This window comes from Anoplopoma fimbria, chromosome 20 (genome assembly GCF_027596085.1).
Source record: "Anoplopoma fimbria isolate UVic2021 breed Golden Eagle Sablefish chromosome 20, Afim_UVic_2022, whole genome shotgun sequence".
NCBI lineage: Eukaryota > Metazoa > Chordata > Actinopteri > Perciformes > Anoplopomatidae > Anoplopoma > Anoplopoma fimbria.
This window is the reverse complement of record NC_072468.1, coordinates 22021473-22040149: the sequence shown is the minus strand read 5'-3', so window position 1 is coordinate 22040149 and position 18677 is coordinate 22021473. Positions and strand designations below refer to the sequence as shown.

The 18677-nt window shown below is 37.5% G+C and overlaps 2 protein-coding genes across 3 annotated transcripts; one reads left to right on the top strand and one right to left on the bottom strand.

Annotated features, from left to right (window-relative positions):
• Positions 1-2413: 2413 nt before the first annotated feature.
• LOC129109338 (NACHT, LRR and PYD domains-containing protein 1-like) lies at positions 2414-14057 on the bottom strand. Its single transcript, XM_054621374.1, has 19 exons — positions 13987-14057; positions 12687-12746; positions 12101-12129; positions 11373-11661; positions 11110-11138; positions 10029-10296; positions 9601-9644; positions 8949-9204; positions 8443-8471; positions 6749-6872; positions 6020-6063; positions 5856-5929; positions 5455-5669; positions 5078-5328; positions 4813-4941; positions 4185-4320; positions 4018-4047; positions 2616-2744; positions 2414-2499 (listed from the first exon to the last, which is right to left on the bottom strand). The coding sequence occupies exons 2-19, from the start codon at positions 12706-12708 to the stop codon at positions 2414-2416; spliced, it is 2184 nt and encodes a 727-aa protein (XP_054477349.1). The 5' UTR covers positions 12709-12746; positions 13987-14057.
• dnajc28 (DnaJ (Hsp40) homolog, subfamily C, member 28) lies at positions 9127-17528 on the top strand. Of its 2 annotated transcripts, none has more exons than XM_054620880.1 (2): positions 9127-9188; positions 15986-17528. In XM_054620880.1, exon 2 carries the CDS (start codon positions 15999-16001, stop codon positions 17160-17162), a length of 1164 nt encoding a protein of 387 aa, XP_054476855.1. In that variant the 5' UTR covers positions 9127-9188; positions 15986-15998; the 3' UTR covers positions 17163-17528. The 2 variants fall into 2 exon arrangements, with proteins under 2 accessions (XP_054476855.1, XP_054476854.1); XM_054620879.1 differs by lacking the exon at positions 9127-9188 and adding an exon at positions 14822-14953.
• The last annotated feature ends 1149 nt before the right edge of the window (positions 17529-18677 follow it).

Below are 18677 nucleotides of genomic sequence, written 5' to 3'. Positions count from 1 at the left end.
CCTGATAATTGGGAAATTTAGGTCACTATAAACCAGGTCACTTCCAACCAGGAAAGAAAAATGTCACTTCCGACCGGAAAATGATAAACAGTCACATTAGAAAAGGGAAATGGAAAATGGATAATTGGGTTAAAACGGTTAGACCAGGTTTGAGGTCACTTGCAGGTAAATGAAGTCACTTTGAAGGTAGAGACTTCACTTTAACCAGGAAGGTTAATGAAAAATTGGGATGGTCACTTTAGACCAGGTTGAGAGAATGAGAGATGGAGTGCCAGTCTAATAAACATTAATGGGATTATACAGTGATGAAATAATATCCACTTAAACCATAGACTGCAAGAAGTAGCTTCAGTGATAATTAAAGAACATTTGCATGGATCTTACGACCAGAAATGGACATAAAATAATGCCCTTAATGCTCAGGACACATGTTGCTTCTCGCAGGATATGAAATGAGATAAACCAGCAAGTCACATTAGTCTAATAAAATTAATGGGATTAATGGAAATAATAAAATGAAGTAGCTTCAGTGATAATTCACATGGATGAGATATTTAACCATGCTATGGACTAATTAAATGACATTCAATTAACTCAGGAAACAAGATCACCAGTTATACGAATGACTGACCAGACATATATTTTTTTTTCTTTTTAAGGATTTAGATTTACCAGGATGTAAATGAAGGCAGAGGAGATGGTCACATTTGACCAGGGATAATGAGAGATGGTCAGTTTAGACCTTAGGTAAAATAATGCCCTGAGTAATGAACACATGTTGCTTGCAAGGATTATTTAAATGACATTCAATTAACATAAAGGAAACAAATGAAATAAACAGTGATCTTAAACCTAGGTACTTATTTAACCAAAGATTTAACCAGCATAAAAATAAATTTATAGAGCCACAATTCAAGCACTTCCACATTTGGAGTGTTTATGACGAAATCTATAATGGCTAGGATGAAAGGCCGGATAGGAAATTGTGATGTCTCTATTTGGGTTAAAGGATTTAGAAGACGTAGTAAATTCACCACATCTGAGGAAAGCATAGAAGGCTAATGAAATTTTTTTTCGAACAGAGCATTTAAAGACTTTGATAATAAAGTTATTGTGTTCGGGGTGATGCTTCTCATGAAAGGCATGAAGGAGAAGAAAGAATGACCAATTGAGATCCCATTTGTTGCAGGGATAGATGTTCATAGATGCCCTGGTCTGCAGAGTTGAAGCTAGCAGCCCTTAAACTCTATAAAAGTTATGCCCTGAGTAATGAACTGTGAAGAACAAATGTTGCATCTAACCCAAGGATTCATTTGAAATGATGAGGGATTTAAACTGATGATTCATATAATATTTATGGAAGATTCTCTGGGTAAGAAATAAAGAGAATTAAAGCAAGTGATGGGTCTTAAACCTAGGTACTTAGATTTAACCATAGATTTAAAAGGGCAAAAAAGAAAATTTGACGAGCCACAATTCAAGCACTTCCACATTTGGAGTGTTTATGAGAAATCTATAATGGCTAGGATGAAAGGCCGGATAGGAAATTGTGATGTCTCTATTTGGGTTAAAGGATTTGAAGACGTAGTAAATTCACCACATCTGAGGAAAGATAGAAGGCTAATGAAATTTGAATCGAACAGAGCAAGGGAAAACTCCTCCTCTGAGATAATAAAGTTATGTGTGACGGATGACCACGTGATGCTTCTCATGAAAGGCATGATATCTTTGGAGAAGAAAGAAAGGCCAAATTGAGATGGCCAAGCAGGAGAGTAAAGCATTGTTCATACTCGTGCTTGCGCCTTAGCACAAGCCTCCGAATCAAGACGGCTTGCAAGCTCCAAGCATGAGCGGGGCTGTTAAACTCTGATGATGTGCTCCAGTTATTCATCGGAAACGTCAGAGGGCATGAAGGGTAAACCCAATGAACTGTGAAGAATCAAAAGACAACATCTAACCCATAGACTGTAGGTGTAAATGCAAAATCCATAAACCAACCTCCACAATGAGGATGAGGGATTGTATTTATCTGATAATTCATATCTCATATTTATGGACTTTTTTATTACCTGAATTTTTACCAGCCCGGTAAAACAAGTCAAGTATTAAATGCAGGTTTTAAAGAAACAAAAAGTTGAATAACCTAAAAACTATTTGATTTAGATGCAAAATATTTACTTATATGAAGATTTTAAGACCCCCTGTTTCCAAAGATTTAAAAGAGAATTGGCCTATTTTGTATAATCCCCAGAAATGTAGAGTTTTTATCAGTGACCTCTTTGTGACAGTCACGTGATTGCGCGCAACCACTTGCGGACCAACAGCAAGTGTAAACTAAACTTTAGTGAAGTGTAACTTCTGCTTAGTTATGTTTCTTTTTTGTGTAATATGATCTTTAATCTTGCGAATGCGTTCAACTTTGGCGACTGAAAGGGACGTTTTCGATTGAATCAAGAGTGATGCCCGGGAACTCCAGACGTGTCTCTGGACCCATGGTTTCTCATTTGTCAGGGGAATGATCAGTTTAAGAAGCGAGGAGCCTGAAACTATCCTGTGAAGTTGATTTAGCATGACAGCTGGTTGCCGCATGGAGTCCTGGGTGGTGGCCATGGTACCTGATGATGATGTAGAAGCTCCAGCGTTTTCTAGGGATTGAAGGCAAGAATCGGTGGTGTGGATGGAGCTAACCCATGACTGCAGGGTGGCGATGACAGCGTTGTCTGCATTAGATGGGCCTGGAGTTTCTGGTGGAGAAAGAGTACAGTAAACGACATTATTCCTCTTTACCGGTGGAGTTTGGGATGAGCCTGATTTCTTTGCCCTTTCCCACCCGGCGCGGGCACCGGGGAGGGATCGACTGGATCACGGCTAACTGTAAGACTTACTGCTGAACTGGGAGGCTGGGAGAGCTTAATGCTGGAATAAAACCGCAATCTTCTAGCTGAACCAGAAGGCTTCTTGCTCGTCTGAGGGGGAGCCGCTGCACAGCGCTAGGTGAGTGCTCCTGTGCTGGGCTGAGCATCGGAATTAAGTCCTGACTATCCCAGAAAAGGATCGTAGTCAGAATAGAAGATTGGCTCGTTATCAACAACAAGATGTTAAAAAGGGTAAGGACTTTTTTTCCATTAGCATCTGAATTGTGCTAAAATGACAACTGACAGCAGCAGAAAGCACGTTTCTTAAATTTTGACAGCCACTAGGAAACCGTGGCAAAATCAGGTTGGTTTACTTTAAGTAAACGCCCACAATCAGCTGATAGAGCAGTCACAGGGAGAGAGTGATGAGATTATGAATGAAAAGGAGTGGAGAGTCAGTCTTCCTGACTGAACATCCGCTAAGCTTCATTTGACACCAACACCCAAACAAATACACCCTTCTCGTCAGTGCTTCATCAGAATTGCCTCCTCACTCCCACTGACTTTTTCTTTATACATCCATGGCCTTTCCCCTTTGTTTCCTATTTACAGAGCCATGGCGCACACACAGGACAAACAGCTTGCGGACCGTGAGATGTTCTCCGAATTTGACAAAAAGTATCTAGAATTGGAATCGCATCTTAAGTAACCTGGTTGCACTCTGTGCAATATAAATACACTGTGCAATACTATCATTATTCTGTGTATATATAATATATAATATTTTAGTTATTGTGGATTTTTTACTTTTTTTACTTATTTAATATTCTTTACTGTTTTATTACTTATTTGTAAAACTTCTTTTGATCTTGTTTTTTTATAATGTCTCTTGTTTGCACTATATTCTATGCTGCTGTAATCCTGTAAATTTCCCTGCTGCGGGACTAATGAAGGATTATCTTATTTTATCTTTATCAGTTGTCTCCCCTACCCTATAACTTCTTTCTGACTTTAACTGTATTGGTGATAGAAAACGCTGTGTTGGTCCTGACTTTATTTTAGATATTTATTTGACGGGTGTGTCTGTCTGATGGACAGAGCAGAGCTTTTACACACTCAAAAGTGCTCTTCTTCCTAATATGAATCATTTGAAATGTCTCACCTTGTATGTGAACAGTGCTTTGGTATTCATCTGAAAATAAAATGCATACATAAAGAAAATATGAATGTAGCGGATTTACTGCCTTTATCTCATATGATGCATATTCAATAAAATGAAAGCGGTATTTATACAGTGTAGATGAATTCTCAATATTATCTTAAACCGACCTTTTCGAATTGCACATGTCCATACTGGTTGACGCTCATTTTCCTTTGTGAGATTGAGATGGAAGTTTGTGTCTGGATTGTTAATGAACACTTCAAAGAAATTTGGCTCTGTGCTTTCGTACCTGAGCATTAATTTCTGTGAAGGGAAGAAATACAAAAAATGGAAATAAGTTAGACTTTGCCCTCAAGCGCACCAGAATATATTTTCCTCATGATTTCCAAACGTGTTTAAAAAATATTGTGTCAAAATATATGAAAATAACTGCTGTATATTTTAAAATATTGGTAAAATGGTGGTGAACATATTTTAATATATCTTTATTCAGAAAGACTGTTAAAACAAATATCTCAAAATAACACTGTGTAATGCAGGCGACTGGAACAGAAGCTATCCTTGAGGTTGGACAGGTCTTGAGCTCTCTGAGATTTAATCACTACAGTAGCTGGAGAAAGACACAAGCCTATAGTGCCACACAGCTTGTGTGGAGAGCCTTGAAATCTACCACAAATGTTTTAGGAAAATTAGACTTCAGTATGTTACCATTCAGTATGTTGTAAGTGAAAGCAAAGTTCAGTAATTTTGGATCCACAGTTCACTCCAGAGATTGACGAGCAGTTCAAAACATACCTGAGGACAAATTTCTGCACCGTCCAAATCTGTGCTTAATATGAACCAATCGTTCATTTTCAGGGACTTCTCTGGATGTGGCTTTCGGATTACTTTGTATCCATAGGATAATTCCCTCTGCTCCAATTTCTGTAAAGAAAAAAGACAACAACTTTTCAACACAAAGTTGCTACACTGTGATCTGTGTTGTGTATTTTTTATAGTTATTTGTGGTGCCATTCTGAATCTGATTATAATTGGTGTTGACAGTTATATATGAAATTACCTGTTGTAGACCAGGATCACGTGGGATCAGATAAACATGGAGTGTGAGGAATGATATGTCGGTCTTGAATATTGACACGTTACAGTTTACTTCGATTGAAAGGCCGAATCTCACCAGGACCATTCTTAGAGAGAAAACTGGTTCAGACAGCTTGACATGGGACGATGTGACCTCAGACACGTTTTCCACAACATCTCCACAGTCATCTATGTGTAGGACTGCAAACTTGTCTAATATGGTAGGATTGTCAACTGTACAAAACAAAAGCACAGACAATTAGTGAGGAGAAAAGGACTGCATCAGTTTTTGTACACATGCTGTCTGAAATTTAAAACGTCAGTTAATTTCATGTTAATATTTTCTTTAGGTCCACATACCTATGCAGATCCAATGTGGCAGGTACACTTCAAAAAACCTCCCAGCAAGGACTGTGATGTCCATTAGGGGACCTGCAGGCATGTATTGCATGCTTTTGATCCTCTCCATGTGTTCCTCCAAAGAGCAAAACTGGTACTTAAAGCTGACCTTTTCCTTACAGATCCAGCGAAAGCCCGAGACGTTGCATTCAAAGCTTCCTGCTTCAGACTGTAGGCTAAGTCGTGAAAAAGAAAAGAAACGAGTGTGAAAAGTGTTGCCACTACAATTAATATATTACATTGGTAATACCAGCAACAGCACAGATAAATGTTTTACTTTTCTTCTGTAAAAAAAAAACAAGAACCAAGTTTCCCTATAGCTCCAGTTTGCTGTGACGCAATAGTTAGGACATTATTTTTACCTGTAAATTGGAGCCTCATCTGCACCTGTACTGTCCACTTCAGGTTCAAGTTTGGTCCAGTCACTGGAGTCCTCCTGCAGATCACAATCATTTTGAAAAAAATTGTAAAGATGTTTCTTTTTACTACATACCATAAATGAACAAAAAGAAAAGTAAGTTCTTACAACATTGCTTCCACAGCCCACAGGCTCCAAGCTTTTTGAAGGCCCTTGTGAAGACACAAAGGATTTTTTTAAATCACATTATACTGATATATAAAATCCTATGTGTAAAAATTTAAATAATGATGTAACAATAGCAAGTTACATTTTTTGGTTTCTGTGCTTGACTTAACGTATGGGAATAACATTGGTCCAAAATGATGTGAAATTGCATAGTTTTTTGTCAAAAAACTCCAAATGTTCCATCGTGGAGAATCCCCAAACCCCATATCTCCTAGTATCCTTCATTCTCTGTAGAAATTAAGAATGTATTTATGATTTGTCTATCGATGAGAAGCTTCTTATGTTCAGCCGATGGTGACTTAAACAAATGGATGCATCTGTAGCCGCCTTATTGTGATCCTTATTGTTACTGAAGACAATGTTACAAATCTAAGAGTCTACAGCCATGTGAGCGGCTCTGTGAGGCTGTACTTAAGCACAGTGGTGCTTTCATCTAAATGCTAACATCAGCATGCTAACGTTCTCAACATGGCACTAAGGATGACTGCCATGTCTCCAGCTTCTCCCCAACTTTGCTCAACATTACATAGTTGTTGAGATATTCAAGTCTGGACCAAAGTGGCCGACCGACAGACACCACTATGCATGGCTAAAACATAAATATAACATTCAGAACAAACACAGGAATTCTAATGGCTGCTAGACTGTCCACATTTAAAAAAAACTTACTTTTGGATCCTGAGCTGGTGTCTGATAAGCCCTGGAACAGATCTCTTCTGTCCATCAGCTCCCCGGAACTCAAATCTTTGACTGTTTCCAAAAGCTTCTCTTCAACTGATGTCATGGTTACCGCCTGATGGATTCAAAGTAGTCAGAAGGCAGTGATGTAATATCTCCACTTTGATGAGGAAACATTAGTTTATTTGCATTTAAGTCATGAGAGTATTGTTACAACTAATATTCTAACCACATTAGGGCACAATCATTAATTTGGTCAAAAGGATGATTTTATTAAAGGAACAGTGTGTGAGATTTAGTGACATCTAGTGTTGAGTTGCAGATTAAAACCAACTAAATACCCCTCTGCTCAACCCTCCCTTTCCAAGAACTTAGGTGGCCTTCAGGTAGGGATAGATATCTTAAAGATCCTATAACTACTAAGAGCTACTCTTATCAAAACTCAGTTCTTTTTAATGACTAAATAATAGCTTTTGAAAACCAACATTTTTAAAACAAATAAATTCAGAACAGGATTAGAATTTATATTTTAAATATACCTAAATATTGTTTCTATAGCAGCGACAGTAATGTTTACAACAGCAATGTCACTATATAAAAACATTAATATCTCACTGGAAACATCTTAAATGTCTAAAACATGAGCATTCCTAAATGTTTGTAAAGAATGAAGAACACAGACCTCAGTCAGTATCAATCTCCTCCTCCTCCTGTCTGCTTTGTCTCAGTAGACACGTTTAGAAGAACAAACTAAGTCAAACAGTTGGACTCCAAATAGATAACTGTTGGTTTATCTTGTTTGTAAAACGAAAAGTGCTTTTGGCCGAGCTCTGGTGCTGTGCTTGTGTAAACATAGCGGTGGTGGACGAGACACTGCGGACGGAGCCAAATTAAATATGTTTCGCTTTTGTTTACATGCTCATGCTTGTTGAACAGATGTCATGATAAAGTATTGGCTTTTTACTCACAAATGTTTTATCGCAGTAACAGTAACGAGCGTAGTTGTTGTCTACTTGAATAATCTTCACTTCACCTGCTTCACATCAGAGTCTCCACCACTTCATGTGTATGTTTGTGTATTTGTGAGAGCAGAGGAGATGCAGCGTGATATTAAATTATACCAAAACATTTAAAAGTACTTTTAAAAGTCAACGTCGGAGCTTATCAATACTTCGGCCTTTAATTTAAAAAGCACTGGGGCCAGTTTAATACCAGGTAAAAGGTACCCATCCCTACCTTCTGAAAATGTAAAAACGCAACTGGCTCTTCCTATGTAGATATAAATGGCTTTTTCTAAGCTAAATAAAACATAACTATTCTTAATTTCACCTCATTACACACTAATGAAAAGATATTTATGAAAATTATATTTAATTTCTGCTAATTACCACACTAAATGTTACACACTGTTTCTTTAAATATTTCTGTGTGTTAATTTATGTTGCTTTATCCTTACACCATATGATTTATTTCAATAACCTGGTTATCACTATTTGTACTTTATTGACTGTCTCTAACTCTCACTGTGCCACCAAAAGCAGGAATGAGCCACCTGATCACATGTGATGTTTCTGGTTCAAAAATGTTTTTCTCCTCTTAACCGTCAACATGAGGATCATTTTAAACCTGTAATAATTAAATGAAAGCTGTGTTGCTTAAAGTGTGTCTGATGTGCCACTACTCACTTTCTGGATCGGTTTAGACAGCTGTTTCTCTGAGGAGAAAGAAAATCAAAAATTACTCATGACTGACCGATTCACAATCGTAATTTAAACGTTAGTCAGATTTGAACGTAATGTGAAGGCTTCCTTGCAAAATAATACAAAAATCTCTAAAGAGTCTGACAAAAAAAACTTATATTTCCTTGATCACTGTAAACTGTACCTAATATTTTGCACCTCCTAAATAAAGTTGCGTTGCTTTTAAAGAAAAAAACATACAAAGAATTCACTGCTGCAAAATGACACAAAAATGGACTCGGTAAACAATAATAAAATCAAAGAGGCTGGAATCAACTCAATGATGTCTTCAGTCAAAGTAATGCATGTGGAGTTGTTGCATTGCTGCCTACAACTTAATTTGTGTCGCATTTCACATTAGTGAATAAATAAAGTTTAACCCACTTTCATTATAAACTAAAAAAGAGAAACATATGGTTGTGAAATGTGAGTTTCCGTGTTCTGTCTCTGACCTTTGAGTCCTGAGCTGGTCTCTGACAACCTCTTCATCAAATCAATCCGGTTCATGTCCATTAAAACCTCCTTGGTCACCTCCACAGACTGCTGGTTCTCCACCATCAGATTAACTAGTGCATCTACAGTGTCTGCCCGGTCCAGTTGGCTCCATGAGATGTGAGGGAGCCCCTTCTTGAAGCACGTGAACTGCAGCAACCACTTGAATTTCCCGAGCTCCTCGACACTCAAATCATTGAGTGAGTTTTTAAGAACCTTTTTCACATTTGCAATTGTTACTTAAAAAAATCAAAGAATATGTTAAGCAAATGTATAATTATTTTTTGTATAATTGTCATTGTTTTAGACGTAGAGCATAGATGTTTTTATTTTAAGACAATGATACAAATACAAATGCAAACCATGTATGTGTATTTATTTCTTTAATACCATCAAAGCAAAATATGTATCCTATCATCTGTTAACCCTTTAAGGATTGATCTAACATAACATCTTGTTTCTGTAAAAGTGGCTTAAAGAAACCTTCCATCCAATTTACAGTATGTCAATTGGTTTTGTTTACTCATCATTTCTAAAAATTAAGATGAGTGTGGTTTTCAATCTGCATCTATTCAATAAAAAGCTGTGATGTGTATAGTCAGACTCACTCACTCTCTCTGACAGTGCAGCTTGATGTTCATCCACAGAGTGTTTCTCTGAGGAGAAAATAAAGAGGGTTAGAGGGTGACTCAGAGGGTTAGAATCAAATTTAATATAAAGATTATAATCAACTATAATATGCTCAGTGAATTTAAAAGGAAATAAAATAAAACAAATTCACATCAAATCATAAACACATTCACAAGGTGAGGTATTCAAATAAAGATAAAAAACTTGCAACAAATATTAAAATTATTGAACTTTTTGGGTGACTTCTGTTGATTTAGATGATTATTTCATTAACAATTTATTGATCCCTTCCCCCAGTTTTCATATTTGATATTGGTGATGACACAAGTTGTACTCAAGCAGATTTACTTTTTTTTATTATGATTCTAAAATGTATTTATTAGACATTTCATTACGTGATGTGACCTTACCTTTGAGGCCTGAGCTGGGCTTGGACAATTTTTGCATCAGATCAGTCCTGTTCATTTTCGTTACAACCTCCCTGGTTAAATCCATAGACTGTTGGCCATAAGTCTCCACCATCTCTTCCACTATGTCTGCTGTGTTACTCATCATCCATGACATGCCTGGGAGATTATTCTGGGAGACAATCAACTCCAGGAACTCCTTGAGCTCGTCGTTACTTAAATCATCCAGGGTTTCCAAAAGCACCTGTTTCACAGCTGTCATCATTGCTACCTGCAATAATTAATACATTTGTGGGTCTCCTTTCATCTCATTAATTTAAGTAGACGTGGGTGTTTCTGCTAGATCACACGAGGTATTGATCCATTTTTCAATTACTGTTGGATTGATTACGGTAAGCTCACTTTTTATTGATTAGTAAATTTGTTTTTTTGAGAAAAACAATGTCAAAAATCAAAACTATTCCCAATTCCTTCTTCCCTTTAATTCTTATGAACTAGTTAATTCTTTTATTTTATTTTACAGGCTGCAACTCTGAAATGAGTCACAGTGGCATAAAGAAACAATGTTTATGCGTAGTAGCCTTCCCTGATAATATAAAACACGATGTGTCTACAGTAAGTAACACATTTGGGCTTTTGGCCAAGTTAGCTTATTGTATAGCTATTATAATGTGCCTAAATTTGAAACTTACTTTAGACACATCGTAATTTTATATTTTAGTAACCCCCAATTCATCTACAATGCAAAGGTATCCTCAGATGTAACATTAGAGGGGTATGCAATGATAATCTTTTTCTATCACAAATTGGAATTGATGGTGTGGGCTACACATGTTATATTATGTTTAATGCTTTCAAAAATGGTTTACAGTAAAATAGATTTTTCTGATGGATAAACTTTTCAGGTTCTCTTAACAAATGAGGGAAAAAGTCAGGAAGAATGTACACACTGACATTTGCTAATCTCATCCAAAGTGGTAAAGATTTATCATTATTGTTCTCAGCTTGACCTGAATGCAGCATATTCAAGATGACGGAAACTTTAAACCTGCATCTGTTGAATGAAAGCGGTGACTTAACTCACTTTTTGGATCAGTGCAGATTGGTGTCTCTCTGCGGAAAAAAGTGCCAAAACTCACGAGTTATTGATCTTTACATCTCAGAATAATTATCAGGATATATTGCTTTGTCAAAATGTACACACAATTAGACTTAAACATTCTCCACAGTGTCATAAATACATTTTCACCCCATCTCTAATACTTTTTCATATTTCCCATTCATAGTCATAAAATATATTTTCTACACATCATAATGAATTTTTTTCTACATAATAAAAAGTCATACTTTTGCGTAAAGGGCTTCTGTAAGGAAGACGTTTTTCCAGATCAGTCCTCCTCATATACTTTAAATGCTCCTTAATCATCTCTACAGACAGTGCGCCGTAGATCAGCACCATTAAAAACACAGTGTCCTCCTTGTCTCTCATCATGAGTAGCCTCCATGGGATGTTTGAGGATGGTCTGTCAAAGTCAATTTCACTCAGGAGAAACTGCCTGAACCTCTTGAACTCCGTGTCTGTCAATTGTGTCAGTGTTTCCAAAAGCAGCTCTATAACAGACTCCATTATTTCCACCTGGTAAATTCAAAGGAAATATTCATGGGTAGATCAGACATATCACACAGTAATGATGCAATTGATCATATTTGTCCAAAAGATCTCATGTGGTTTTTAGAAACTGCTTGTTTCAAAGTGTTTTATTTTCATAAACAGGGTTATGACTATATTTTACTTCCTGGGTCTATCAAAGACTGCTACAAAAACTGCAATGAGCCTTTGATTTTATAACAGAGTGGCTTTTCTTCTAATATAACAAAGTAAGAAACATATTTTTTATAAATACTGTGAATTTATTTTTCTGTCAAAGTTAGAAAAACAAATCAAGAAGAATGTTCTATATAGTCCTCCCGATGTTTGTATTATCGATAATAATCAAGATGGAGACGAGTTTCAGTCTTCATCTGCTGAATTGAAGCTGCACTGTGTGAAGTAAGAGCAGTGTGAAGTTACTCACTCTCTGGATCAGAACAGACTGCTGTTTCTCTGAGGAGAAAAGAAATATGAAAATTATTTTACAGTACTTTTTCAAACAGTGTTTGATTGTTTTAGATGTATTTGTTGTTGCGATATACACACATTTTAAAGATCTGATCAAAGCATGTTTGCCCCTGATGATGTACTATTATTCTTTGACATTATACAGAACAATATAAAATATATATTATGTTCACATATTTCTGCCCTGCCTTTAGGTTATGTTCTGTTGGTAACATGTTTAGTGTTCCCTGTTTTACTTTGTTACTTGTCTGTCCTCTTGGGATCTTAGAGGTTCTAATCTGCTAGGCACTGTAGTTTATTTTTTTGCCAACCTTAGCGAAACAGGAGTAAATAATGCATTTGTTATTGACTATTTTTAGCTGCATAAATTAGTGCGCTACAGAGTAAAATCAAATATTTCGTTTTTATGCAATGTTTATACACTGTTTATATATACATTTTTATGAACATATTTCTTTCTTTTATACACTGACTATGTTTTTTTACCACATTGGTTCAATATGTTGCACGTTCTTGTGAATAGTTCTTGTGAATCATAATACCTGTGCACCGACCTTCCGCCATTGTATTCGCATCAGTTGCTGCACCTGAGGATGAAGTAGCTGTAAAAATATACGTAAAAATGAAGACTTCAGAGCAATATATTGGTCTTAGACGTTGTGCATACCTCTGTCGTCTAGTATACATTTAAATGGTACGCAAAACGTTGTCTTTCTTAAGGATCAGATACACCACAAATTGTGAGGCTCACTTAAATGACAACACCAAATGTTCAGCCCCAGAAAATAAATCAATAAAACAATTTAAATGAAGGAATGTGTCAATCTTAAACAGCTTATTAAGGTCCATGCAAAAATAAGCTACCATAGAAGTACATAGTATTAAATGAGCTTCTGATGCACAGCTTTTATCCACCAAAAACCTACAAAGGCAAAGCAGTGTGTGGCATTATTTAAGGCTACAATATTGTGTTCATTCAGCCTGACACAGTAGTTATGTTAGACAGGGCAACACAGTGATTAAGGAACAGTATGACAGTAGTACAGTCGTGTGAGAGTAGTTCTTATTTTAATTATTAATTGATCTGCTGATTACTTTTTGAGGAATCTGTTTGGTCTACAATATGTCAGAAAACTGTGAAAAAGGCCCATAACATAGGGCCCAAAGTGAACCAAAACCCAGAGTTATTTAATTTCCAGTACTATGACAGAGAAAAGCAACAAATCTTTGCATTTTTGTAACTTAAAACAGAGATTTTTGGCATTTCTGCTTGATAAATGACTTACACTATGACTGAGGGTAAAAAAGTTACCAATTTCAATTTATATCTGCTTTTCAATTAAATAACATTAAAAAAAACAATTAGAGTATCCATCAGTGGTGGAAGAAGTACTGAGGTCTTTAACGTAAGTAACAGTAGTAATAGAACAGTAGAAATACTGTTACAAGTAAAAGTACATAAGTAACCGAGTAAAGAGTAAAAGTGAAGAATGGGCCATTTCAGAGTTGTATATATTTATAAATAGGCTAGATCACTGAATAATAATTCCTAAAGCATTATTAATAAATTAATATAATTAATGTTAACATTGCTGTAACGTTCAAGCTGATACAGATTGAGATAGTCTCTCCTTTTACTTTATGTGGGCTCTTTCTTTCTCTCGTTTAACGCTTTCTTTAACTATATTTTGGTTTCTGTTTGAGTTAACTGTCAAAGCAAATCAAAACTTGCGCTAGTAACTATGTTATTAGTGCATTAGTCTGTTATTAGTTAAGCTCGACAGGATGTTTAAACAATAAAGCGAAAGTAAGAAAAAAGCGGTCAAATGCTGATTTACAAACCTTTTTAAAGCAGCTTGTATCTTCAGCTGTCAGAGTCCGTCCATAGTTTTTTTTTTTTTTTTTTTTTTTTTTTTTTTTTATCTAATGACGGCAAATCATGAATCATATAGTTGACAGGACTTTAGTCGAAGTCTGCTCATCATTCGGGTCGTTTTTCCCTCCAGTAACTACGTTTCCTGTACCTCCTCCTGGCCTGCGGTCAACTCAGCAGACACTGAAATGTTAGTGCACCTATATACTAACACTCATGGTAAACGCATTTAAATATTATATTTAACAAAGTAATAACTCTAACTACTAAAACTAATAGTACCTTCAAATAGGTCATTTCTTTCATTTGAAGGTGATATAAAAATATTTTATAAAAAGATGTCCTGAACACGTATACATCAGTCACTGTCTGGAATCATTGAGAGAACACATTTTAAAGCACATGACATATTCATTAGTTATTAGATATTTCTCAGGACAAATGTAGAGCTTTTACTTTGAAATATCTCTTAATTGGTACAATAAAAATGTTAGATTTTTTAGTTTGAGTGAAGTCAGAGATTTCCAGAATACATCAGGAATTGTCTGGAATTATTGAGAAAAATATCACCTTCAAAATGAAAGAAATGACCTATTTGAAGGTACAAACGTAGGAGTTATTACTTTGTTAAATATATTAGACAATTGGTAAAGTGAAAATGTTGCAGCGATGCAGGTAACTTAGTATAGAGGTGCACTAACATTTCAGTGGCAGTGCTGCCAGGGCGACAGGGGCGGTAGAAGAACACAAATGCATAAAAAAGAGGAGAAAAAGAAGAAGAAGAAGGTCCCGTATATAACAACATATAACAAGCCACACACAGGTGACCTCCTGGGTTTCTTTAGGGTTTACAGTCACCAGTTATTTATGTGGATTTATGTGACCATCGTGCAATCTGGAGCCCGTCCGCTGAAGGGGAAGTCTCAAAATGTGCATGTGCTGTGATTGTTTTGTTCTATTTTTAAAGCATGTTTAAATGCATCACATGTCATATTTCATTTCATATGCTTTATTTATATATATTTATATATATATATATATATATATATATATATATATATATATATATATATATATATATATATATATATATATATATGTGTGATTACTGTTGACACTACTCTTTATGCAGCAACGCCACACACATTTTTTAATTCTGTTAAAGAGTTTGCTCAACTTCGGGGTCTAATTGAAGAATAACATTTATTTTTCTTTAACTGGCTGGTGGTAAATAAATGTAACATGCAGTATATTTGTCAATGCAAAGCCACATTTACATAAAAAAAACATGACAAATATCCTTATTTTATAACTTATAGTAATGTACGTGTATTGTCACTTTAATCAGATGCATATATCCCAGTGTGTGGCTAAAAGAAGGGTTACCACTCCAGTAATGTTAGACAAATTGGGTTTTAATAAAAAGGTAGAAATTTACAAAGTATTTAAAGGACAAAATGCTTTCTTATGCAAATATGTTAACACACACAGCTGAGGGGTCTGTGAGGCCCCAAGCAATGAAGATATAGAGTCAACGAAACATAAGGGTCATTTTAAAGTGTTAAATATTGTTCAAAATGTACTACCAGCACTATAAATGTGCTAACGAGGAATTTCATTAATATGAACAGTGAAAAACACTGATGTACCCTCTTTATTTGAATCAATCAATCTTTCTTTATCGCCCCCAAATTGGTCAGATAAATGACATTGAGACACAATTCACCCCAAACGAGAGCAAAAATTAAAATAGATAAACTAGATTGTGTATCCAAACCCTATTAACCCAGATTGCAAAACATCCATTTGTACTACTCTTCTATTCAGATTCATCATTTCTTCCTGAAAAAAGATTGACTTTGTTATCTCCGTAAGGTATCTCCTACCTGAGAGAATGAGCTACCTTTCTTTGGAGATCAATTACATGACTGGCTGTCTTTATAAACAAGTTGCTTTTTAAATCCACAGGAGTGTGCCAGAAATGAGTTGCACTTTCCACCTCCTGGTTTCCCGCAGCGACTTCTACCATGGCCGTTTTCTGCTCGTCCCGTCTCGAGGGCCTCTGTTGCTCAGAGCGCTCAGCTCAATGCACCAGATCAGCCGCAGCCTGCAAGAGAGCTACAGGCTTCTGCAACTGCCCGACAAGGGACACAGCAGCCCTGTGCAGGTGAAAGAGGCCTACTTGCGCCTAGCCAAAATCTATCACCCGGACTCGGGGGCTCCGACTGCCGACGCAAAGCTGTTTGCTCAGGTCGAGGAGGCCTACCGTGCTGTGCTGACACATCAGAGCAAGACCAAGCAACCTGACGGAGGGAAGGAAATGGAAGATGAGGATAAGTCCAGAGGTAAAGCATTTCCACACAGACACTACCTCAGCTACGAGGGTGTGGGTTCGGGCACGCCCAGCCAGCGTGAGCGTCAGTACCGGCAGATTCGTGTGGACCGGGCGTCCGAGCAGGTTTTGGACTACCGGCAGAGGGAGCACGAGAGGGCAGCAGCCGCAGAGGGGGCGCTGGTGGAACGGGACCTACGTCAGCGCAGCCGAAAGATCAAGATCACCCAGGCTGTGGAACGGCTTGTGGAGGACCTGATCCAGGAGTCCATGGCCCGAGGAGACTTCAGGAACCTGAGTGGAGCTGGAAAGCCTCTCAACAAGTTTGAGTACAATCCATACGCGGATCCTATGACCCACAACCTCAACCGCATCCTCATAGACAATGGTTACCAGCCAGCCTGGGTCGTCACACAACGCGACATCCGAGAGACCGTTGCTCAGGTCCGAAATAGGTTGTTGGCCGGAAGGGCCAGGCTCGGTGACCCCATGACCCCCAAACAGCACAGCCAATGGGAGCAGCTGTGTGCATCCGTAGAGGAGGAATTGGTGAAACTCAACAAGACGGTGGACAATTACAACCTCATCGTACCGATGCTCAACATGCAAATGGTTCACTTCAGTTTGTCACGAGAGATGGACCGTGCTGAGGAAGGAGCTCACCAACAAAGACTGGAGCAGCAGAGAGAGAGAGAAAAGGAGAGGGAGAGGAGGAAGGAGGAGAAGAAAAGAGCCAACGCACTTACTAAGAATAAAAATACCGAACAAGGCCTGATGTCCTGGGTGAAGAATTTGCTCAGATTGAAACAGTAAACCTCTGAATCTTAGTGAACAGAAAAAGATTTAAGTTTAGATCGTTTATTTATTTCTTTTAATTTTAACCAATCATTACAGGCCATGGGATAATACTACAGAAAGACTCGTTCAACCACTTATTTCTAAAAACTCTGAATCAAAGTCTGAGACAATGGTGCTACTTTACCAGTTCTACTCAGTGTTTCTGCTGTAATTGTCCAGATATGTGTGAGTGTCTGCAGGTGTTTGGGGAAGAACATTATTGGTCAATCATGGTTACCGGACCGTTAAGTCCCAGGAGCTGCACGTGTTGACAACGTAGATTACAGCGAAAGACAATTTTATGATCATGTTGTTTCTATGACATTTTTGTGATCTGGAAATTCAAACCTAACACTGTAAGTTGTGGTTGCCGTGTGACATTAAACGTTAAAAGGTAATCAAAAAAAATCTTGTGTTACAGAGTTTTACATCTTTTAAATGTGGAAAATGTTGAATTGGCTTAATGTCATTTTCTAGTCTGGCAGCTGCTCCAGTGTTGCAGGGTTGCAGATGACGATGGGTTCCTTGCTGCTGGCTCCGTTCCCTGCAGCTTCCCTGTGCAGCGCCTGAGTGACGGCCCTGGACGGAGTCGTCGCCTTGGTCCAGTCGTGGGCGATGTACTGGTGGTACGGATCCTGAGAACTCTCCAGCTTCTTGGAGCGGATGTAGCTGAGCATGATGCCGAATGTGAAGAAGCTGAACATGCCGACCACCAGAAGGATATACATCATGCCCTGAGACTCAGCGTGGACCCTAGCTCCAGACAGGTGGTGGGCAGCCTGCTGGGTAGTGTAGTTTTGAGGCAACTGTGGGGACAGTATGCTTGTCCTGTTGAGGCAGTGCTGCAGGAAGGAGAGAAGGAGCGACTGCAGCTCGGTGGCGTTGATGTACGACATGCCTGACCTCTGCTGGACGTTCAGCAAACTGCGACTGAGGAGGAAGAGGAGACAATGCGAAAAAGATTGATCCCACAGGTAAGATCACCCCTCTTCTTAATCCCTGCAGAAACGATTCTATATTTCACCATTGTATATTATTATTATTATTATTATTATTATTATTATTATTTTGTTAATATCTGAATTACACCCCCTAACCTGCTCACAACAGCCCAAGACGCAACAGACAAATATGAAAATCATGGTTTCTGAGTTAAATTCACAAGCTGCTAAAATCTTTGTTTTCTGTTAGAATCCACTTTGATAGAATATCTCTGAGTGAGAGCAAATGACCCATAAATATAATCCATTCATTCAGAATTTATAAATATGTATTTAAGTCGTCATATGTCAAAATATGACATTGGAAATGTATTCTTTGACTCCTACCCAACAAACCTGAGCTTGAGGGCTGGATGCTCACATTTCCAGAGTTACTTGTGGTGTTAGTGAAGTTGAAGTGATACAAAAATTGTCTCCCACAAATTGTTCGTACAACATTATTCAAGCTTCGTACAGTAGAAATAAAAAAGCCTACCTCTCAAGGATCTGG

Coding starts and splice junctions, on each gene's coding strand:
- LOC129109338 (XM_054621374.1), bottom strand. CDS start 12,708: ATGGCGGAAGGTCGGTGCACAG. Junction 8,472..8,948: donor GACCAGCTCAGGACTCAAAG/GTCAGAGACAGA, acceptor CTTTCTCCTCAG/AGAAACAGCTGTCTAAACCG. Junction 5,930..6,019: donor TGGGCTGTGGAAGCAATGTT/GTAAGAACTTAC, acceptor TGTGATCTGCAG/GAGGACTCCAGTGACTGGAC.